The following is a 24,384-nucleotide window of genomic DNA, read 5'->3' as shown; positions in this document are numbered from 1 at the left end:
GATTCTTTACTGTAAGAGCAGTGAGAGTATGGATTCTTTACTGTAAGAGCAGTGAGAGTATGGATTCTTTACTGTACGAGCAGTGAGACTATAGATTCTTTACTGTACGAGTAGTGAGACTATAGATTCTTTACTGTAAGATCAGTGAGACTATGAATTCTTTACTGTAAGATCAGTGAGACTATGGATTTTTTACTGTACAAGCAGTGAGACAGCATTCTTTACTGTACGAGCAGTGAGACTATAGATTCTTTACTGTAAGAGCAGTGAGACTATGGATTCTTTACTGTACAAGCAGTTACACTATGGATTCTTTACTGTACAAGCAGTTACACTATGGATTATTTACTGTACGAGCAGGGATACTATGGAACTCTGCCACCTGATGTTGTAATAGTCAGTACACTGTAAATATTCAGTGAGGGTCCGGATGCCTTTGTTGATAAATATGATATTACAGGTTACGGGCAGTAGATCCTGTGATGGGGCGCTGATCCAGGGAACTAGTCTGATTGCCACGTGTCTGAAAATAATTTTTCCCCTAATGTGAGGTAATTAGCATCTGCCTCATGGCGCTTTTGCTTTTCTTCTGGATTAACATGTTAGATAACACAGGTCAACGAAAAAAAATTTTTTTTCTGGTGTCCAAAATATTTTAATGAATTTGGGGTATTTTTGGGGTGCTGATTCTGAATATGTCATCAGTTTTGCCAGATTGGCTCAAGTTTTTGAGATTTTTGGTATCTTATTTATAGCACTTGTTGGTAAATGCGACGCATCATCTCATTAATTTCTTTGGATTAGTACTTGAACTGAGCAGTTCTCAATATAGTTTTGTGTTAATTAGTGTTCTAAAAGTTTGTTCATAGCTTGATTTTTGCACTAACTTTATGTTGTTGTCTGTTTTCCAGTGAAAAGCATGAACTCATCATGAAGAAGTTGTCTTAACGATCCAGACTCATTCTGTTACATTTGTGGTGAATATACACTGCCAAAACATAGAAGAAACATAACACACTTCGTAAAAAAAGTGTATTTTGCCTATTTTGGGGTTATGCTTGGGGACCAAGACAAGTTTTGGGCACCACACATAGTGTGCAAAGCATGTATCGAATTATTACGAAAATGGAGCAAAGGACAAAGAAAAAGCTTCAAATTTGGTGTTCCAATGGTGTGGAGAGAGCCAAAAAATCATCATGATGACTGTTATTTATGGTAAACACAGGTACAGGCACATCTTCACAATGAGGGACAGGCCTTCTTGCAGATTCCATGTTACTCCCATTTTCGTTTCTTATGCTTATTGAATCCTTGCACTTGCACTGCACAGAAATAACAGTCATCATGATGATTTTTTGGCTCTCTCCACACCATTGGAACACCAAATTTGAAGCTTTTTCTTTGTCCTTTGCTCCATTTTCGTAATAATTCGATACATGCTTTGCACACTATGTGTGGTGCCCAAAACTTGTCTTGGTCCCCAAGCATAACCCCAAAATAGGCAAAATACACTTTTTTTACGAAGTGTGTTATGTTTCTTCTATGTTTTGGCAGTGTATATTCACCACAAATGTAACAGAATGAGTCTGGATCGTTAAGACAACTTCTTCATGATGAGTTCATGCTTTTCACTGGAAAACAGACAACAACATAAAGTTAGTGCAAAAATCAAGCTATGAACAAACTTTTAGAACACTAATTAACACAAAACTATATTGAGAACTGCTCAGTTCAAGTACTAATCCAAAGAAATTAATGAGATGATGCGTCGCATTTACCAACAAGTGCTATAAATAAGATACCAAAAATCTCAAAAACTTGAGCCAATCTGGCAAAACTGATGACATATTCAGAATCAGCACCCCAAAAATACCCTAAATTCGATGAAATATCTTTGGCACCAAAAATGCTGTTGACCAGTGTAATAGATAGGATTAAGATTATTAAATTCAACCTTATAAACTATGACGCCATGAAAGTAGAATGACTGTTTGGGCCGGTAATCTAACATCCCGGCATCACCGCGGCCTATAAATGCCAGACTATCATAATGACACTTTATCATTTCGTCAGGGAGAATATTTCATTCTTTGCAGGTCAGGATATATTTAAGTTTTAACGAAGAATATTTTAGTCTTTCCTGCTGAAGTGCCAGATGCCACTGACAGCGCCGCGCTCCAGAAGCCCATGCAGATGGCACAATATTAATTTTGCATAATTTTCCATGTTTTCCCTCGACATTTTTCACCTTGTCTCCTTTGACAAGTCACCTTCCAGTCGGCGACAGCCATATTCCCTGCACTATTTATAGGTGAGTGGAGGAAAGCTGGAGTGAATGTTGTCAGGAGGTTTACACCGGGGGACGGCGCTGCCCGTCACTCCCCAGGCACACGGGGAATCAGAGAAATACTGCAGCTTCACTAAGAGAAAAGTCCCCAGAGAAGATTCTACAGAAATGAGATCAGGCACCAGGTGGACGGGAGAGCACAAGTACAGAATGTATCTCTGCCACAATGCGGACCCTGGTGGTCAAGAGTCACTGACCCTTATAGTCAGGCTGCCACATAAGGAGAATCAGCGTGACAGTCACAATCAGTGTCCAGGTACCTGTAACTAAACCCATGCTTATCAGGAACAAAATAGTGACCAGTACTCCATTCTAGACCACCAGGGATGCAGACATTACCACATTTACTTCCCTAGACCACCAGGCATACAGACATTACCACATTTACTTCCCTAGACCTCCATGGATACAGACATTAATACATTTACTTCCCTAGACCACCAGGGATACAGACAGTCCCACATTTACTTCCCTAGACCACCAGGGATACAGACAGTCCCACATTTACTTCCCTAGACCACCAGGGATGCAGACATTACCACATTTACTTCCTTACACCACCAGAGATATAATTAGTGTCATACTGGGGAGCGATAGTCCCACCAATAAAATTCCGGGAGCTCACGCTACAGTTACTGTACATGCAAATGTTCATACATATAATAATCCTCTCAAAACAAATATAATCCCCTCATGAATAAAAGTCATATGAAGCCTAATGAGTACAACAAAGAGATACTGGGATCTAAATGATTGCAAATACAAATATCAAAAACATTTCATTTACCAATCATAAGATACAATGTTACACCTAATGACACAGGTAAGGCCTGTTTCACACATCAGTTTTTAAGGTCAGTCGAAATCCGCCAAAATAGCGGAAAATGGATCCGCAGGCGGACTGACAGCAACGGGTGTCATCGGAGTGGCGGATGGACGGATCCGGGGAAGGTTAGAATTTAAAGGAACCCGCTCCCGATTGCAGAGATGGGCGCAAGAAGAGATCGGCGCGATCTCGCGGCATAGCAGAGATGGCCGCGAGAAGATATCAGCGCGGGGAGAGAGAGATTTTAGCGGCTCCCAGGATGGTAGTCAAGGGTTAAATTGCCTCCCGGAGTGAAAATAGTGGACCGTCACTGCAAAAAAAAGTTGCAGGGTCCGTCTCATCCGCCCGGGAGCCACTAAAATCTTGGCAGATCCGTACAATAACGGGTGTGAAGGACGACCGTCAGTCGGGATCCGCCAATAATGTAAGTCTATGGGTGTATAAAACGGATCCGCCCCTTTTTTGGCGGATCCGTTTTTTACAAAAATTGGCGGATCTTGACTGATGGGAAAAACCTGATGTGTGAAACAGGCCTAAGATAAAGATCTATTGGAAGTAACACAGATTCTAATGGGACAGAAGCACAAGAAGCTCTTTGCCTCCCTATTCTGCACCTCTTTTGTCAAAGACCATCTGGGTAATCATAAGAATCACAAACATAAGGCTGTAAATAATTATCTATAGAATTATATCTGACTGAGCCTTTAAATGTGTTTAAAGTAAAGGATCTACATATATACACCTCACAACACTGCAACCATGCTTATGGCATAAGAAGTATTGCATTAGATAAGAGTAAAACATGGCTATAGATAAAATAATTATATATAGATAAATTACCTGTGGTCATGGTGCATATGGAGGTGAGGGCAAAGAGCGGCCTCGATGCGCGTTTCACCGCTAGGAAATAGTGGTTTCATCAGGAGGTGCTACCACCAATAAAATGATTTCAGTCTACAGCTACTCTACATGCAAATGTTATCTGACCCTTGTTTGCTGTCACGCTCACGCCTTGGCTGAATGGCGTGAGCCGGGGGGTTGTGGCCCCACTGTGCCACAAACCAGGCTACCCTGGAAGGGGCATGACTACGGCAGCTACCTCGGTCTTCGCTGGAGCCTCTGATGGTGAGGTCAGGCTTGTGCAGCAGGTAGCTGTCGGGTGGTGTCTGGCTGTGGCTGCTGATCCCACTCGGGAACAGGACACCTGGACAGGTGTGAGTGACAAGCAGGCTGAGACACAGGGAAAGCGGACACGGCTTGATACAATGGCAGGCGGGCACGATTTGGAGACACAGGACAGGCGGGCACGGCTTGGAGACACAGGACAGGCGGGCGTGGTATGAGAAGGGACAGGTAAGGACCTGTTCACACAGCAGATGTAGGCAGGAAGGAGTGGTGTATGTTGGAACAGGATTTGGACCTGTTCACACAGGAGGTGCAGGTACGGATATAGGCTGGAGTGTGGAGTAGGCAGAGCGGCTAGGGAGCCGTGCAGGCAGAGCGGCTAGAGAGCCGTGCAGGCAGAGCGGCTAGAGAGCCGTGCAGGCAGAGCGGCTAGAGAGCCGTGCAGGCAGAGCGGCTAGAGAGCCGTGCAGGCAGAGCGGCTAGAGAGCCGTGCAGGCAGAGCGGCTAGGGAGCCGTGCAGGCAGAGCGGCTAGGGAGCCGTGCAGGCAGAGAGGCTAGGGAGCCGTGCAGGCAGAGAGGCTAGGGAGCCGTGCAGGCAGAGAGGCTAGGGAGCCGTGCAGGCAGAGAGGCTAGGGAGCCGTGCAGGCAGAGCGGCTAGGGAGCCGTGCAGGCAGAGCGGCTAGGGAGCCGTGCAGGCAGAGCGGCTAGGGAGGACTCAAGGACAGACACAGCAGAGAAGGAACCACAGACAAGGAGACTGACAGACAGAGGTAAAACTGAGTTCAGACAGAGACTCAGGGAACAAGACTCAAGGGCCAGGATATTCTGCCTCCTGGCAGGCGGACAAGGTACAAAGCGAGACTAAGAGTATTCCTACAGAGAAGGAGATACACAGAACAGGGCCTGGCTTCCTCAGCAGCAAGATACTAACTGAGTATAGACATTGCACAGGCCCAGGTCAGTGGGTGTGGCGAAACTAAATAGTCAAGGGCTCTAGGTGATTGGTCAGGGACATATTACACAGGTGCACCCTGACTGCATAAGAACCAGAGCGTTCAGGCGCCGCCCCCTATACACACAGTCAGGAAACATGGAGAGCAGAGGCACAGAGCACAGGACTGGCAACAGACAGATTTCACAGCATGGCTTGAAGCAGAAAGTAAGTTGGTGTGCGGGGGATGGGAGGCCATGCAGTGATGCCAGCAGGGTTGTTACATTTGCATATTTCCAGCCAACACTTTCTTCAAACATCTGTGGCTGCACCACTTACCACAGCACAGCACACAGATCAGTGGATGAGTTGTCCTCAAATCCGGCACATTAGTGTCCTAAATGTAAGGACACCACATAGCAATATTGATTTGAGTTGTCTCATTGCACATCATGATGTCATATTGTTTGTCGAGGCCTAGTGGGCGTTGGATGCTCCAGTGCCGAGTGAAGAGAAGGCGAGGATGTGAGAAGAGGACCGGCGGGAAGCTGGAGCAGCAGGGGGAGGGGGTGAATCCACAAAAATTGAAACCAACTGGCTGCAGTTATGCTGAACTCGCACAAGTCGAATCCATAAAAATTTCCAAGAATCTGTGAATTTGGGGAAATACTAAACAAATTTGATTGGTTTAGAATTAATTCTTAAGGCACAACCCAACATGGAGCGCTGTGTAGATAGTATTTGTGGTCGATCCGGTGGAGATCGGCCTTCGCAACCTGCAGCACCATTGCATGTTTGCTGCTGTGACTCGATAGAAGAAACAATAGTCTTCTGGGTGACAGGTCCTGGGGTGGTGCAGGGGGATGGCGCAGCCCATGAAGAATCTAGTTGTGGATGACTCATGTAAGGAGAAGGTCTGGTACCATTGATGGAGAGTCAGGACTTACTGCTTGTGATGCTGGACTGGAAGAACAAAGAGGAGGGGAGACTAGAAGGCTTTGGCTGCATAGGTGGTGAAAAGGTGGTCGGTCGATGGTGGCAGAGAAGCTTGTGAGGAACAGAGGAGGGCGGCCTTATGCCTAATAGGGAGCAGAGAGCAGTATGACCAGGTCCATGTGTCACAGAGCAGACAGCTAACGACATGACTGCCAGTGATCTGGTTGTGGTTATCACTGTAGAGTCTACAGGGACTGTAGGAAATTGTGAGGGGACTATTGGTGGGTGGCAGTGGTGGGTGATAGTGGTGGATGGCAGCGGTGGGTGACTGGCGGTGGTAGTTGAGGTGACAGCGGTGAGTGACAGTGGTGGGTAACAGTGGGAGTGACAGGGGTGGGTGACTGTGATGGGTATAGCAGTTGATGGCAGTGGAGGGTGACAGGTGTGGATGACAGTGGTGGCTGACAGCGGCGGGGGACAGTGGTTTATGACAGCAGTGGGGGACAGCAGCATTGAATAAATTGTCTATTTTTGCCTAGACAGATTTCTTGATGGGATAAGACACAAGTTCTGTGTTGTCATCCTCCCTGACTTCCATCTATCCAGTCCTCTGCTGTCTCCATTGTTTTATTTTCTGTGCCCATTTATTCCTCCCGCTCCTCGGCCGCCTCCTGATTCACGTCCCTTTATATGGAGCCGATAGATCAGCGCTCACTGATTTTTTTTCCCTTCTCCTGCATTATACCATATACCATTAAGCTGCCCCTCTGGGTGAGGACATCAGTAATGACTAACTGGCAAAATGAGTCGTATGTGACCAGAAGCAATTTAAGCGCTAAGTATCTTTGCCAGGGGTAGATGCTGAGAGCCTGTAAAAAAGGAGTTGTTGAGTCCTTTAAAGAGGACCTGTCACCAGACAAAAGTGTGCAATTTCTGCTCTTATTTTATTCCCCCTAAGTCTTCTGATTTTTCTTTAAAATCCATCATACGCTTCCAGAGATGCAGGCTAATTTTTATTGTCTTTGTAAAGTGGGCGTGGCTCAAATGGTAAATGGGCAGCGCTTCTAAAGTCACGCCCCCGAGGATCCTGTGAGTCACACCCCCTTTGTAAAGATAATTTTTTTATCACTATTTAGCAATAATAACACAATCAGCACTATTATTAAAATAAAAGCTGGGCTGTGATTGGGAAGCAAAGACAGTTTCCTAAACAATCTTGATGAATCTGACCCAGTATGTGTATTGTTCTGTAAGGAAAATATTTACACTGGCCATAGTGACAGTTTCCTCTGTAGAGAAAGTCAGGATATGCCCGTACGTGTCATCTCCTCAAACCACTGATAAACTTCAAAGCTGCTTCCCATGCAAGTCGCATCCCCTTTTCAGAGATTTTCCATCATTTGTGCTTGTTTTTTCCACACCTCTTTTCTTTTTTACTAGTCTTACGGAATTCGTTAATGTTTTGTGCTCCAAGTTATCCAAGATGGTGCTCACGGGTTCATAAAAATTCTGCATTATCAAAAATACACTAAAATTTAGGCATTTATAAAAGTTAATGTTGCGCTCAAATGTTGAAACATCTGTGCAAAAACATCTGGCATACAACATGAAATGTCTCCGAGGGAGCCGGTGGGGACCGGAGCACATTTGTGCAACAATGTTGAAACTTTTTTTTTTTTTTTAAAGTCGTAATTGATGAACCAGAGAAAAGATCTGAAAACCCCAAACTTCGTTCACATAAAAAAACAAAAAAAAAAAACTGGTGAACTCATGTAAGGCTGGTTTCACACTAGTGTTTTTTAGTGCAGCGCATCATGCGTGTACATGCGCAAAGCGCCCCTATGTTTAACATGGGTGCGCATTGTCTAGCGTTTGTAAGCGTTTTTGTGCGCATGCGTTTTTTTGCAGTGTGCGGCTATGTGCGCCGGACGCACCCTGTTGTATTTTTTGTGCGCCCAACCTGAGTCAAAAAAACACATGAGCACAAATGTGTACGGAATGCGCAAAAACCCCCACATTACAGTCTATGGGAATGCAGGCGTGCGCATGGACATGCGCACGTCAGCATTTAAAATCGCATGCATTTTAAGAGTCAAACTGGTTAAAACGCATGCGCATAAAATAAGCAAACGCATGCAAAACGCTTGATGCGTTTTTTGTATGCGTTTGGATTGCACACGCAGCGCAGTGCAAAAAAAACGCTAATGTGAAAGTAGCCTAAAATAGACATTTAAAAGGGTGAAAATTAAAAGAACAATATGGTGCAAATAAAGAACAGGCAAAAAAACACACAAAAAAAGGCTCAAAAGCAATAATAAATCAAGCCCTTGGTGTCTTGGTTGGGGAATTTTGTCTCAAAGTTCTGCACAATGTTAGTGTATAGGTTTTCAATAAAACCCCATTCATTCACAGTGTTAGCAAAATTGATGCAAAATCGGAGCAGATTTTTACCGGAGATTTCACTCATTACAACCCAATGCTTAGACCAGTTTGCCCTTAATGGGACATATAATATGGCTGGCACTCAAATACCGGCATCCTGGGTAGCATTAGCGTTTTCACAGTTCCTACAATGTCATGATCTAGCATCGCACTATGATATCATGATATCAAGGGGACCATGGAGGCGCAAAAGGTGCCAGGATGTCGGCATTCGAGTGCCAGCCAAGGTAGTTCACAGGACTCTGGTCAGGTGTCCACATTGTCAGCCGGATCAGGGTCTGGAGAAACACCTTAGCTGGCACTTGATTGCCGGCTTCCTGGCGTTTACATGATCTCTGAGATGTCATGCTCTAGCATGGCACTGGGATGTCATGACATTGAACAGACAATGGAAACACCAAAGGTGCCCGAGATGTTAGCATTCAAGTGCCGACCAAGGAAGTCCGCAGGACCCTGTTTAGATATCCATGCTAGAACTTTGTGGCAGCTAGAGCCGATCCGGCAAATTTCCTTGGCTGCCACTGGAATGTCTGGATCCCAGTGTTTCCTAAGTCCCCATGATGTCATGACATAATGATGCTATGCTAGATTATGATGTCCTAGGGACCTTATAAATGCCAGCGCCACCCAGGATGTCAGTATTTGAGTGGCGGCCGAGGCAGTTTGCAGGAAATTGGACAGGTGTCCACCTTGGTACTTAGTGCTAGCCGGATGGATTGGGACTTGAGTGCCAGCATCCTGGGCACCTCTGGGGTTTTGGACATCCAGTCAGGGCCGGCGTTATGGGCAGGCAGACCAGGCAGCTGCCTAGGGCCCCCGCTCCTCCAGGGGCCCCCAGCCAGCGGCACATCACACAGCCACTATGGGGCCCCTGTGAGGCAGGAGGGCCCGCCTGCCCCCAGCGCCGACTCCCGCCGCTGCACTGAAGGAGGCAGTGATGGGGGAGAGAGCGTCAGCTGACGCTCCCTCTCCCATCATTCCCCGCTCTGCCTCTGACACAGCGGGGGCGCAATGACGTCATCGCGCTCTCACTGTGTGCAGGAGGAGACAGGAGCAGCCAGCAGCGCGGGCATGAGGAGAAGGTGAGGAGTGTTGTTTTTTTTTTTTTTTTTTAAATCAGTGCGAGTACTAGACTGTGGGGCCACTTTGGGGGGACTATATACCATGCTGGGGGGGCGCTATATACCATGCTGGGAGGGCCATATACCATGCTGGGCTGTATTATACCATGCTGGGGGGACTATATACCATGCTGGGCTGTATTATACCATGCTGGGGGGGCTATATACCATGCTGGGCTGTATTATACCAGGCTGGGGGGGCTATATACAATGCTGGGCTGTATTATACCAGGCTGGGGGGGCTATATACAATGCTGGGCTGTATTATACCGTGCTGGGGGCTATATACCATGCTGGGCTGTATTATACCATGCTGGGGGGGGCTATATACCATGCTGGGCTGTATTATACCATTCTGGGGGGGCTATATACCGTGCTGGGCTGTATTATACCATGCTGGGCTGTATTATACCATGCTGGGCTGTATTATACCATGCTGGGGGGGCTATATACCATGCTGGGCTGTATTACACCATTCTGGGGGGACTATATACCATGCTCGGCTGTATCATACCATGCTGGGGGGGGGGCTATATACCATGCTGGGCTGTATTACACCATTCTGGGGGGACTATATACCATGCTCGGCTGTATCATACCATGCTCGGCTGTATTATACCATGCTGGGGGGGCTATATACCATACTGGGCTGTATTATACCAGCCTGGGGGGGCTATATACAATGCTGGGCTATATTATACCATGCTGGGCTGTATTATACCATTCTGGGGGGCTATATACCATGCAGGGCTGTATTATACCATTCTGGGGGGGCTATATACCATGCAGGGCTGTATTATACTATGCTGGGGGGGCTATATACCATGCTGGGCGGTATTATACCGTCCTGGGCTGTATTATACCATTTTGGGGGGGCTATATACCATGCTGGGCTGTATTATACCATTCTGTGGGGGGATATATACCATGCTAGGCTGTATTATACCATGCTGGCCTGTATTACACCATTCTGGGGGGTGCTATATACCGTGCTGGGCTGTATCATACCATGCTGGGGGGCTATATGCCATGCTGGGCTGTATTATACCATACTGGGCTGTATTATTCCATTCTGGGGTGCTATATACCATGCTGGGCTGTATTATACCATGCTGGCCTGTATTACACCATTCTGGGGGGGGCTATATACAGTACCATGCTGAGCTGTATTATACCATATTGGGCTGTATTATTCCATTCTGGGGTGCTATATATCATGCTGGGCTGTATTATACCATGCTGGGGGGATATATACCATGCTGGGCTGTATTATACCATACTGGGCTGTATTATACCATGCTGGGCTGTATTATACCATGCTGGGCGGGCTATATTATACAATGCTGGGCTGTATTATACAGCCCAGCATGGTATACAGCCTGTATACCATGGTGGGCTGTATACCATGGTGGGCTGGGCTGTATACTATGCGGTGTGTTATATACCATGTAGGGTACATTTTACACTATATTCTATAGGGGGAGGCTGTGTTAAATAATATGAAGGGCTACATTATATTCTATGGGGAGGTGGGCTGTATTATATTCTATGGGGGACGCTGTATTATAGTTATTATATGAGGAGGGCTACATTGTATTCTATGGAGGGGCTACATTATACTATATAAGGGGCTTCATTATATCCCATGAGGGGGTTGCCATATATTCTATGGAGGGGCTGCATTATACTATATGGGGGGTGGGACTGCATTATATACTATGGGGAGTTACATTATATTCTGTGGAGTGGCTGCATTATATTCTATGGGGGTTACATTATATTGTATGGCGGGGCTGCATTATACTCTGTGGGGTGGCAGCATTATACTATATGTGGGCTGCATTATGCTGTATCGAGGACTATGGGGAATACATTATATGAAGAACTATGGGGTGCATTATGCTATGGGAAGTGATTTGTACTACATGGGTGACTATGGCGGTGCATTATACTATATGGAGTGTATTATACGGAGGACTGAGCAGTGTATTTTAATATATGGAGGGCTATGAGGAGTGTAGTATACTATATGGAGGACTGAGCAGTGTATTTTAATATATGGAGAGCTATAAGGAGTGTATTATACTATATGGAGGACTTTGGGGCAGATTATATTATATGGAGGACTATGGGGTGTAAACTGTAGATGTCCTGCTGATAACATGATACTGTATGGTGATCTGTTAGGGTGGTTTCACATTAACGTTGCAGGCCGCTAAGCCCCCCGCTCTCTGCCGCACCTCCTTCGGTAGCTCCGCCTACGGGCGCATGACGCTTTAGCACTGGGGACGCACACGGCCGCCGCTAAGCCCCGCCACCTGCCGCGCCTCCTCTGGTAGCTCTGCCTATGTGCGCATGACGCTGCATGCGTCCTGCATCCCCTATCTTTAGCACTGGGGACGCAGGCTGTGCGCAGGTATGTGTTTGGCGGTGCATGCGTCCTTTTGACGGTGCGCCGAGCGCACCAAATTGCAACAGGTTGCGTTTGGCGCTGGTCGGCGCACCGTCAAAAGGACGCATGCGCCGCCAAACGCATATCTGCGCACGGCCTGCGTCCCCAGTGCTAAAGATAGGGGACGCAGGACGCATGCAGCGTCATGCGCCCGTAGGCGGAGCTACTGGAGGAGGCGCGGCAGATGGCGGGGCTTAGCGGCGGCCGTGTGCAGGCCGATGCTGCGGCCTGAAACGCTAATGTGAAACCACCCTTAGGGTGTGTGCACACGTTGCGGATTAGTCTGCGGCTTTTTCTGCAGAGAATCCATATCTCTTGGCAGAAACTGCAGGGTAAAACACATGCATTTTTTCTGCGGATTCCTAGCATGTGTACAGCGGATTTGATGCAGGTTCTAGTGCGGTTTGGCAGTGTGAATGAGAGAGAGAGATTGATTTGTATGTCCCGGAACATACACTGCAGCTGCGGTCCCGCAAAAAAGACGTAACATGCTGCGGAAAATAAACCGCAGCAAATCGGCGCGGAATTTTCCGCAGCATGTGCACGGCGGATTTGATTTTCCATAGGTTTACATTGTACTGTAAACTGCATGGAAACTGCGGCGTAACCGCAGCAAAAACCGCAACGTGTGCACACACCCTTAGTGATCGTTCTGTTCCCATCATTCTTTCTCAGATGGTGGAAAGAGGCCGGGAAACAAGCATTGAACAACTTCAATTTTGACGATCATTTAGCGGCCCGAACTCAGTGCATGTAAATACAACCGAAATGCTTCTGTGTGATGTGCAGTATGTTAGCATTTGGGGCCCCATTTTAAACTTTGCCTAGGGCCCCACTTTGCCTAAAACCGGCCCTGGATCCAGTCGATGTCATTACATAGCAGCGCGATGTTAAATCATGATGTCACGGGAACCTTGTAAACACCGGGGCCGCCCAGGATGCCGGCATTCGAGTGCCGTCCAAGGAAGTTCTCAGGACCCAGGTCCACAAGTCATGTCTTACTAAATGCTGCAAATCTTTCTGCTAATTTCTAAAAAAATATTGGTTATTTTACAAAAATGTAAGTGTATACAAGGCCACGGCGGAGAGCTGTACCTTTCTCAGTGACTGCCTTATTGCATCGTGCTCCGGGGTATACAGGACGCTCACAGCCTGGTTGCCTGCCTGGCTGGCGGGGGCTGATAGTGAGAAGAGTCTGCATGGAAATCCCGATCTGCACCTCAAAAGCTGCCAGGAGCACAGTCTAAGAGCCATAACTGCAGCCACAGTGATCTGTGCCGGGGACTATGACCTGCAAACAAAGGACACAATCATTCACACACACGTCTATCACATGTGCCGTGACTGATACAAATTGTAGTTAGCTCAGTTGTCACTTTGTATAATACAATCAATGTCTGGATTCAGCTTCAGGCACTCACTGTAGAGAGTAACCAAGGCTCCACTTCCGGCAAATCACTGGTCCGCCCATATAAACTCTGCACAAAGCAGGGGGCCTTACTGGTGACATGGCCACTGGCTGTATTGCACAATGGGGGAGGGAGTGCAGAAACTTTTACTTTCTTTCACTTCTTTAGATGCAGTACAGAAGGACAGATAGAGACACCCGGTTGGTCTCTTCTATAGAAGAAAGTATCCAGTGTAACAGGCCAGATTAACCCCCCGCCCAGAATATAGCCGGGGTTAAAGTGGCCTAGGCCAGATTATACCCCTCTGGGCCAGAATATACCCCAGCTGCTGTAGATCAGATTTTTTAGGCTTTTCAGAACCATTGAGTGATATAGTGAATAACGGGGTCCCAGGCAGCACATGGGGGGGGGGGCAGAGACAGCGAACGGGCCCCAGGCCGCACACAAGGGCCCAGGCAGTATACAGGGGCCCCTGGCAGCGCACAGGGGCCCCAAACATCGCACAGGATTGAGTGATATACTCAAGAACGGGGCCCCAGACATCGCACAGGGGCCCCATACATTGCACAGGGGCCTCAGACATTGTACAGGGGCCCCAGACATCACACAGGGGCCCAAGACATCGCACAGGATTGAGTGATATACTCAAGAACGAGGCCCCATACATTGCACAGGGGCCTCAGACATTGTACAGGGGCCCCAGACATCGCACAGGAGGGGGTGCTGGAAATGAAGGATGGGGGCTGCAAATGATGAAAGCGGGGCTGCAAATGATGGAGCTGGGCTGCAAATGATGGAGGGGTGCTGGAAATGATGGCGGGGGGCTGCAAATGATGGAGGGAGGCTGCAAATGATGGATGGGGTGCTCGAAATGATAAAGTGGGGCTGCAAATGATGGAGGGGCTGCAAATGATGGAGGGGCTGCAAATGATGGAGGGGGCTGCAAATGATGGAGTGGGCTGCCAATGATGGAGGGGGCTGCAGTGCAAATAATGGAGTGGTGCTGCCAATGGAGGGGGGCTGCCAATGATGGAGGGGGTGCTTCAGTGCAAATTATGGAGGGGGTACTCCAAATGATGAAAGCGGGGCAGCCAATGATGGAACTGGGCTGCAAATGTTGGAGGGCGTGCTGCAGTGCAAATGATGAGGGGGTGCTGCAGATGATGAAAGCAGGGCTGCCAATGATGAAGGGGGGCTACAAATGATGGAGGGGGTGCTGGAAATGATGGAGTGGGCTGCCAATGATGGAGGGGGCTGCAAATGATGGAGGGGGCTGCAGTGCAAATAATGGAGGGGGTACTGCAAATGATGAAAGCAGGGCTGCCAATGATGAAGGGGGGCTACAAATGATGGAGGGGGCGCTGGAAATGATGGAGTGGGCTGCCAATGATGGAGGGAGGCTGCAAATGATGGAGGGGATGCTGGAAATGATGGAGTGGGCTGCCAATGATGGAGGGGGCTGCAAATGATGGAGGGGGCTGCCAATGATGGAGGGGGCTGCAGTGCAAATAATGGAGGGGTGCTGCCAATGATGGAGGGGGTGCTTCAGTGCAAATTATGGAGGGGGTACTGCAAATGATGAAAGCAGGGCTGCCAATGATGAAGGGGGGCTACAAATGATGGAGGGGGCTGCAAATGATGGAGGGGGTGCTGGAAATGATGGAGCGGGGCTGCATATGATGGAGGGGGTGCTGGAAATGAAGGATGGGGGGCTGCAAATGGTGGAGCAGGGCTGCAAATGATGGAGGGGGTGCTGGAAATGATGGAGGGGGTGCTGCAAATGATAGAGGGGTGCTGGAAATGATGGAGGGGGGCTGCAAATGATGGAGGGGTGCTGGAAATGATGGAGCGGGGCTGCAAATGATGGATGGGGTTCTCGAAATGATAAAGTGGGGCTGCAAATGATGGAGGGGTGCTGGAAATGATGGAGAGAGCCTGCAAATGATGGAGGGGGTGCTGGAAATGATGGAGGGGGGCTGCAAATGATGGAGGGGGTGCTGGAAATGATGGAGGGGGGTTGCAAATGATGGAGGGGTGCTGGAAATGAAGGAGGGGGGCTGCAAATGATGGAGGGGGTGCTGGAAAAGAAGGAGGGGGGTTGCAAATGATGGAGGGAGGCTGAATATGATGGAGGGGGTGCTGGAAATGAAGGAGGGGGCTGCTAATGATGGAGGGAGGCTGCAAATGATGGAGCGGGGCTGCAAATGATGGATGGGGTGCTCGAAATGATAAAATGGGACTGCAAATGATGGAGGGGTGCTGGAAATGATGGGTGTGCTGCAAATGATGGAGAGAGCCTGCAAATGATGGAGGGGGGGCTGGAAATGAAGGAGGGGGGCTGCAAATGATGGAGGGGACTGCAATGATGGAGGGGGTGCTTCAGTGCAAATTATGGAGGGGGTACTGCGAATGATGAAAGCGGGGCAGCCAATGATGGAACTGGGCTGCAAATGTTGGAGGGCGTGCTGCAGTGCAAATGATGGAGGGGGTGCTGCAGATGATGAAAGCAGGGCTGCCAATGATGTAGGGAGGCTACAAATGATGGAGGGGGTGCTGGAAATGATAAAGGGGGCTGCAAATGATGGAGGGGGTGCTGCAATTTGCAAATGATAATGGAATGGGGCCTGCAAATGTTGGAAGGGGCTGCAAATGATGGAGGGGGCTGCATATGATGATGTGAGGGAGGGGACAGGGGACTGCACATTACACATGATGAAATGGGAAAATGGGGGACTGCAAATGATGAAGAGAAGGGGGACAGCGAATGATGAAGTAAGGGACGGGGGACAGTAATTGAATTAAAGGTGGGGGATGGGGAGAACAAATGAGGACCTGGGGGAGAGCAAATAATGAATTTTCAGGGTGATGGAAGTAAGTGATGTATTGAATGTGGGGGGAGAGCAATTAATAATGAATAGAGGGTGGAAGAGAGAGAAGACATGACAATGAATTGGGGCGGAAGGGGCATGTAAATATAATGAATTGGGGGAGCGGGAGGCACATAGTGGGGGACGTTGAGGATGCAGTGGCTGGTAATGAATTGGAGGAAGAGTATGTATATATTAGGTGGGGAAATTGCTATTTATTGTTGATGGGGCGCAGTGGTAAATTATAATTTATGTTTGGAATGGTGGATTGCATAATAACTAATTATATATTAATGGTGGGTGCACGTCTGTATTTAGATGTGTAGTGTAGAAGAAGGGAAAAATGGGGAATTTGCTCTGGAAGCGGTGCTCTAGGTAACTTTGTGTTGTTTTATGCAGAGACGAGTCCTGGCTGAAAGAAATGATGGTGGTCTGCGCTGCATAAAAAAGAAAAGCAAAGATGATGGACTTCAGCTAGAGACTTCTCTGGTGAGTCAGTGTGTTACCTATACACTGACACTATACACTATAACCTGTTCACTGTGCACTATATACAGAGCTCCTGTATATAATATTACTTGTGATCACTGTATTACCTGTACACTGACACTATATACAAAGTTCCTGTGTATAATGTCACTGGTGATCACTATATTACCTGTACATTGACACTATACACTATATACAGAGCTCCTGTGTATAATGTCACTGGTGATTACTGTATTACCTGTACACTGACACTATATACAGAGCTCCTGTTTATAATGCCACTGGTGATCCCTGTATTACCTGTACAATGACACTATATACAGAGCTCCTATGTATAATGTCACTGGTGATCACTGTATTACCTGTACACTGACACTATATACAGAGCTCCTGTGTATAATGCCACTGGTGATCCTTGTATTACCTGTACACTGACACTATATACAGAGCTCCTGTGTGTAATGTCACTGGTGATCACTGTATTACCTGTACACTGACACTATATACAGAGCCCCTGTATATAATGTCAGTGGTAATCAATGTATTACCTGTACACTGACACTATATACAGCGCTCCTATGTATAATGTCACTGGTGATCACTGTACAACCTGTACACTATACACTATATACAGAGCTCCTGTGTATAATGCCACTGGTGATCACTGTATTACCTGTACACTGACACTATATACAGAGCTCCTGTATATAATGTCACTGGTGATCACTGTATTATCTGTACACTGATACTATATACAAAGCTTCTGTGTATAATGTCACTGGTGATCGCTGTATTGTCTGTTCAGTGACACTATACACAGAGCTCCTGTATGTAATGTCACTGGTGATCCCTGTATTACCTCCCTGTATTACCTGTATACTGACACTATATACAGAGCTCCTATGTATAATGTCACCGGTGATCGGTGTATTACCTGTACACTGACACTATATACAGAGCTCCTGTGTATAATGTCACTGGTGATCTCTGTGTCATCTGTACACTATACAGTATATACAAAGCTCCTGTGTATAATGGCATTAGTGTTGTGTGTTTTATTTTATTAATGATCTGTATTATTGTAGTATTCGGTCACTACTGTATATGGTGGTAGTATGTGATCTGGTTATGGTGTGGCGGTATTTCTCCCTGTATGTGGTATTATTTGGTAATTATGTGATGGTAATATGTAGCCTGGTCATGGTGTGGAGGTATTTGTTCCTTTTATATGGTATTATTCGGTCGCTATGTGGTGGTAATATATGGTCTGGTCATGGTGTGACAGTTTTTGTCCCTTGTATGTGGTATTAATGGTCATTCTAAAAAATATATGCAACTCATTTCCTTAAAGAAAAATAAATAAAAATAAACCTAAAAAGAGTATTGGATATTTTAGGAAATGTTTAATAGGTAAGAGTAAAATACGGCCCGGCCAAAAGAGTTTACCTTGTTGTGGTGGTGGCTTAAAAATTCTTTTGGTCAAAACAAAAGCTGCTGGTTATGTATGTGATCTGATGTTTGATGGGAACTGTTAATATCAGATTGGTGAGGACGTGGTGTAGAAGATGATTTTTTCCAAGAGCGGGCGGTGGGACTGTGGAAGGCTCGAGGTGTGGAGGTGGAACTGAGGTAGAGCCTGGGTGGAGTCTCAAGGGGGTCGAAAATTTCTAGTGGCAGCCCTGACTGTAATCATGTGTGTGTTCTCCTCGACTGGTATCTACCAATATACGGTTCCTGTAAGGTGGGACTAGTGCTCTTTTTAGTAGCTTTTGTTATTTTTTTAATTTATTTAGTAACATCTTTATGTGTTTCGGTCATTTTGTAGTAGAAGGTGTATGGTGGTGTCATTGGTCTTTGTATAGAGTGTTCTGTTATGTAGAGGTAATGGTCATATTATATTATTTGCGGTGTGGTGGTGATAGTAGTGGGCATTGTGCAGCCGTATTGTTTTGGCCTTTTATAGTAGTAATATTGATCATATTGGTCTTTACATTGTGTGTTTTTGGGTAGCAACAGTGGTGTACTGCAATTATATATACATGCTATTTTAAATGGCTAAAGGTTGGTCTTATGGGGAGACATGCACTTTGCGGCTTGGGCCCTTGATCTTTAATGACCCTAGCAATTCCACTGCCATACTGTGTGTTTACATGTCTGTGTTTCTGGAGTTGTATGTACGTTTGTAAGTAAGCTCAGTTATGGTACCATATCTAAGCAGTAACCTTGGTTCTGGTAGCGTATTGATGTAGTAATCTAGATTCTGGTACAATATGTATGCCATAAGCTTGGTTCTGTTTCTGTATCTTGTAGTAGACATAGTAAGCTATGTTCTGCTCCCATATCTCTATAGTAAGCTCGGTTCTGCTCCCATATCTCTGTAGTAAGCTCGGTTCTGCTCCCATATCTCTGTAGTAAGCTCGGTTCTGCTCCGTTATCTCTGTAGTAAGCTCGGTTCTGCTCCCATATCTCTGTAGTAAGCTCGGTTCTGCTTCCATATCTCTGTAGTAAGCTCGGTTCTGCTCCCCTATCTCTGTAGTAAGCTCGGTTCTGCTCCCTTATCTCTGTAGTAAGCTCGGTTCTGCTCCCTTATCTCTGTAGTAAGCTCGGTTCTGCTCCCATATCTCTGTAGTAAGCTCGGTTCTGCTCCCATATCTCTGTAGTAAGCTCGGTTCTGCTCCGTTATCTCTGTAGTAAGCTCGGTTCTGCTCCCATCTCTGTAGTAAGCTCGGTTCTGCTCCCATATCTCTGTAGTAAGCGCGGTTCTGCTCCCTTATCTCTGTAGTAAGCTCGGTTCTGCTCCGTTATCTCTGTAGTAAGCTCGGTTCTGCTCCCATATCTCTGTAGTAAGCGCGGTTCTGCTCCCTTATCTCTGTAGTAAGCTTGGTTCTGCTCCCATATCTCTGTAGTAAGCTCGGTTCTGCTCCCATATCTCTGTAGTAAGCATGGTTCTGCTCCCTTATCTCTGTAGTAAGCTCGGTTCTGCTCCGTTATCTCTGTAGTAAGCTCGGTTCTGCTCCCATATCTCTGTAGTAAGCGCGGTTCTGCTCCCTTATCTCTGTAGTAAGCTCGGTTCTGCTCCCATATCTCTGTAGTAAGCTCGGTTCTGCTCCGTTATCTCTGTAGTAAGCTCGGTTCTGCTCCCTTATCTCTGTAGTAAGCTCGGTTCTGCTCCCATATCTCTGTAGTAAGCTCGGTTCTGCTCCGTTATCTCTGTAGTAAGCTTGGTTCTGCTCCCTTATCTCTGTAGTAAGCTCGGTTCTGCTCCCTTATCTCTGTAGTAAGCTCGGTTCTGCTCCCTTATCTCTGTAGTAAGCTCGGTTCTGCTCCCTTATCTCTGTAGTAAGCTCGGTTCTGCTCCCTTATCTCTGTAGTAAGCTCTGTTCTGCTCCCATATCTCTGTAGTAAGCTCGGTTCTGCTCCCTTATCTCTGTAGTAAGCTCAGTTCTGCTCCCTTATCTCTGTAGTAAGCTCGGTTCTGCTCCCTTATCTCTGTAGTAAGCTCGGTTCTGCTCCCTTATCTCTGTAGTAAGCTCGGTTCTGCTCCCATATCTCTGTAGTAAGCTCGGTTCTGCTCCCTTATCTCTGTAGTAAGCTCGGTTCTGCTCCCTTATCTCTGTAGTAAGCTCGGTTCTGCTCCCTTATCTCTGTAGTAAGCTCGGTTCTGCTCCCTTATCTCTGTAGTAAGCTCGGTTCTGCTCCCTTATCTCTCTTGTCTCTTATATCTGTGGGATATTAGGAGAGGGATTGATTCTTATCATCAAACAAAAAAACAAAAACAAAAAAAAAAAGAATAGATCTACCTGTGGCCAAACATTTTCGTAGCCCTGATCAAACAATTATGGACATGAAATTGCTGCTATTGGAAGGAAACTTCACATCCTAAAAAGACAGAAGAGTCTGGAATACAAACTAATGGCAACTTGTTACCCCCCTCAGATCTGGGATGAATGTGTCGCATAAATTTATGTCTTTCTACATCAGTTAAGCAATGTGCTCCTCAGACCTCGTGGAGGCATCACAACCATGGACCAGACCTCGGTCGGTAGACATAAAACACTCAAAGTCCTTTTCTATGAAACTTTGGATCTGTCAGTGGCTCAGATGTTATAAAGAGGTTTTTCTCCAGCTCCATATGGCAATAATTAAAATGGATCTCTGGAATACTTTCCTGGTCTCTCCTATATCAGGCTTGGTGTCATGCAACTTGTCGTTCGTGGAAAAAGTCAACTGACGTCCTGCCAGTGTCCTGACTAAGTAGTATAGAGTTGATTCCCCCCCCCATTCAGGCCGGTTTCACATGTCAGTGGCTCTTGTACATGTAGTGACAGTTTCCTCATGTACCGGAGACATTGACACATGTAGACACTTTAACCCCTTCCCGACATGAGACGTACTATCCCGTCCATGGGACCCGGGCCCCTATGCCCATGGACGGGATAATACGTCTACCGCGATCAGCGGCGCCCACGTGGTGAGCGCCGCTGATCGCGGCCAGGTGTCAGCTGATTATCACAGCTGACACCCGGCACAATGTGACGATCAAACACGATCGCGGTGTACCAGGAGTTAAAGGGAAGCATCGGCAGGGAGTGGGCTCCCTCCTTGCTTCCCTGAGCCCCCCACGGCAGCGCAATGTGCAGCGCTGCTGCAGGGGACTCCTTTCCTCCAGGCCCCCGAATCCAAGATGGCGACGGGGGCCTTCGGGGGCCTGCAGGAAGCTGGCTTCCTCAGTGCCTGCAAAGCGCAGGCAAGAGGAAGTCTTCTTCAATGCCTGTGACAGATTGCTGATCTGTCACAGTGATCTGTGATGTGACAGATCAGCGATCTGTCACAGGACAGTGATGTCCCACCTGGAACTATGTAATAAAGTAAAAAAAAATAAAAAAAAAGTGTAAAAATAATTTTAAAAAAATCGCCAAATAAATTAGTAAAAAAAAAAAAAAATATTCCCCAATAAATTCATTTTTTGAAAATAAAAAAAACCCAAAACAATAAAAGTACACATATTAGGTATCGCCGCGTCCATAACGACCCGCCCTATAAAACTGTCCCATTAGTTAACCCCTTTAGCGAACCCCTTAAAAAATAAAAATAAAAAACGAAGCAAAAAATAATGATTTATTATCATACCGCCAAACAAAAAGTGTAATAACGCACGATTAAAAAGACGCATATAAATATCCATGGTACCGCTGAAAACGTCATCTTGTCACGCAAAAAATGAGCCACCACACAGCATCATCAGCGAAAAAATAAAAAAGTTATAGCTCGCAGAATAAAGCAATGCAAAAATAATTATTTTTTATATAAAATAGTTTTCATTGCATAAAACCAACAAAACATAAAAAAACGACCTAAATGAGGTATCGCTGTAACCGTACTGACCCGAAGAATAAAACCACTTTATCAATTTTACCACATGCAGAACGGTATAAACGCACCCCCCCAAAAGAAATTCATGAAACGCTGGTTTTTGTTCATTCTGCGTCCCAAAAATCGAAATAAAAAGCGATCAAAAAATGTCACGTGCACGAAAATGGTACCAATAAAAACGTCAACTCGTCCCGCAAAAAATAAGACCTCACATGACTCGGTGGGTCAAAATACGGAAAAATTATAGCTCTCAATATGTGGTGATGCAAAAACTATTTTTACAATAAAAAGCGTCTTTCAGCGTGCGACAGCCGCCAAACATAAAAACCGCCATAAATAGTAAATCAAACCCCCCGTTATCACCCCCTTAGTTAGGGAAAAATAATAAAATTAAAAAAATGTATTTATTTCCATTTTTCCATTAGGGTTAGAGTTAGGGCTAGGGTTAGGGTTAGGGTTAGGGCTAGGGTTAGGGCTGAGATTAGGGTTAGGGGTGTGTTGGGGTTCGGGTTGGAGTTAGAATTGGGGGTTTCCACTGTTTGGGCACATCAGGGGCTCTCCAAATGCAACATTGCGTCTGATCTCAATTCCAGCCAATTCTGAGTTGAAAAAGTCATATGGTGCTCCTTCCCTTCCAAGCTCTGCCATGCGCCCAAACAGTGTTTTACCCCCACATGTAGGGTATCAGCCTACTCAGGACAAATTGCAAAACAATTTTTGGGGTCCAATTTCTCCTGTTACCCTTGGGAAAATAAAAAATTGGGGGCAAAAATATCATTTTTGTGGAAAAAAAATGATTTTTTTATTTTCACGTCCGAGCGTTATAAACTTCTGTGAAGCACTTGGGGGTTCAAAGTGCTCACCACACATCTAGATAAGTTCCGTGGGGGGGTCTAGTGTCCAAAATGGGGTCACTTGTGGGGAGTTTCAATAGTTTAGGTACATCAGGGGCTCTCCAAACGCACATGACACCCGCAGACCATTCCATCAAAGTCTGCATTCCAAAATGGCACTGCTTCACTTCCGAGCCCCGACGTGTGTCCATACAGTAGTTTTCTCCCACATATGGGGTGTCAGCGTACTCATGACAAATTGGACAACAACTTTTGGGGTCCAATTTCTCCTGTTACCCTTGGGAAAATGAAAAAATTGGGAACTAATTGATCATGTTTGTGGAAAAAATACGATTTTTTTATTTTCATGCCCGGGCATTATAAACTTCTGTGAAGCCCTTGGGGGTTCAAAGTGCTCACCACACATCTAGATAAGTTCCTTAGGGGTTCTCGTTTCCAAAATGGGGTCATTTGTGGGTGTTTCCACTGTTTAGGTACATTAGGGGCTCTCCAAAGGCAACATGACACCCGCAGACTATTCCATCAAAGTCTGCATTCCAAAACGTCACTACTTCCCTTCCGAGCCCTGACGTGTGTTCCATACAGTAGTTTTCTCCCACATATGGGGTGTCAGCTTACTCAGGACAAATTGGACAACAACTTTTGGGGTTCAATTTATCCTGTTACCCTTGGGAAAATAAAAAAATTGGAGACTAATTGATCATGTTTGTGGAAAAAATATGATTTTTTTATTTTCATGCCCTGGCATTATAAACTTCTGTGAAGCCCTTGGGGGTTCAAAGTGCTCACCTCACATCTAGATAAGTTCCTTAGGGGGTCTAGTTTTCAAAATGTCGTCATTTGTGGGTGTTTCCACTGTTTAGGTACATTAGGGGCTCTCCAAAGGCAACATGACACCCGCAGACCATTCCATCAATGTCTGCATTCCAAAATGTCACTACTTCCCTTCCGAGCCCCGACGTGTGCCCATACAGTAGTTTTCTCCCACATATGGGGTATCAGCATACTCAGGACAAATTGGACAACAACTTTTGGGGTCTAATTTCTCCTGTTACCCTTGGGAAAATAAAAAAAAAATGGTGACTAAAAGATCATGTTTGTGGAAAAAATACGAATTTTTTATTTTCACGCCCGGGCGTTATAAACTTCTGTGAAGCACTGGGGGGTTCAAAGTTCTCACCACACATCTAGATAAGTTCCTTAGGGGGTCTA

General features: G+C 46.2%; 1 protein-coding gene across 6 annotated transcripts in view; it reads right to left on the bottom strand.

Moving 5' to 3' along the window:
• Positions 1-24,384, bottom strand: part of LOC141095756 (probable acyl-CoA dehydrogenase 6) — a 100,319-nt gene that overhangs the window by 71,718 nt on the left and 4,217 nt on the right. For 2 of the 6 annotated variants that reach the window (XM_073582053.1, XM_073582050.1), the window contains exon 2: positions 13,276-13,471. The exons of 2 other annotated variants lie outside the window; for them this stretch is intronic. In XM_073582053.1, coding sequence (XP_073438154.1) covers positions 13,276-13,434 — 159 coding nt within the window. In that variant the 5' untranslated portion in view covers positions 13,435-13,471. Of the gene's footprint in view, positions 1-13,275; positions 13,472-13,549; positions 13,697-24,384 lie in introns of those variants that run through there. 2 more of the 6 variants (XM_073582051.1, XM_073582049.1) reach the window with 2 other exon arrangements.

This window comes from Dendrobates tinctorius, unplaced genomic scaffold (genome assembly GCF_039654945.1).
Source record: "Dendrobates tinctorius isolate UK_male_01 unplaced genomic scaffold, ASM3965494v1 ptg000070l, whole genome shotgun sequence".
NCBI lineage: Eukaryota > Metazoa > Chordata > Amphibia > Anura > Dendrobatidae > Dendrobates > Dendrobates tinctorius.
This window is presented reverse-complemented; position numbering and strand designations above follow the sequence as displayed.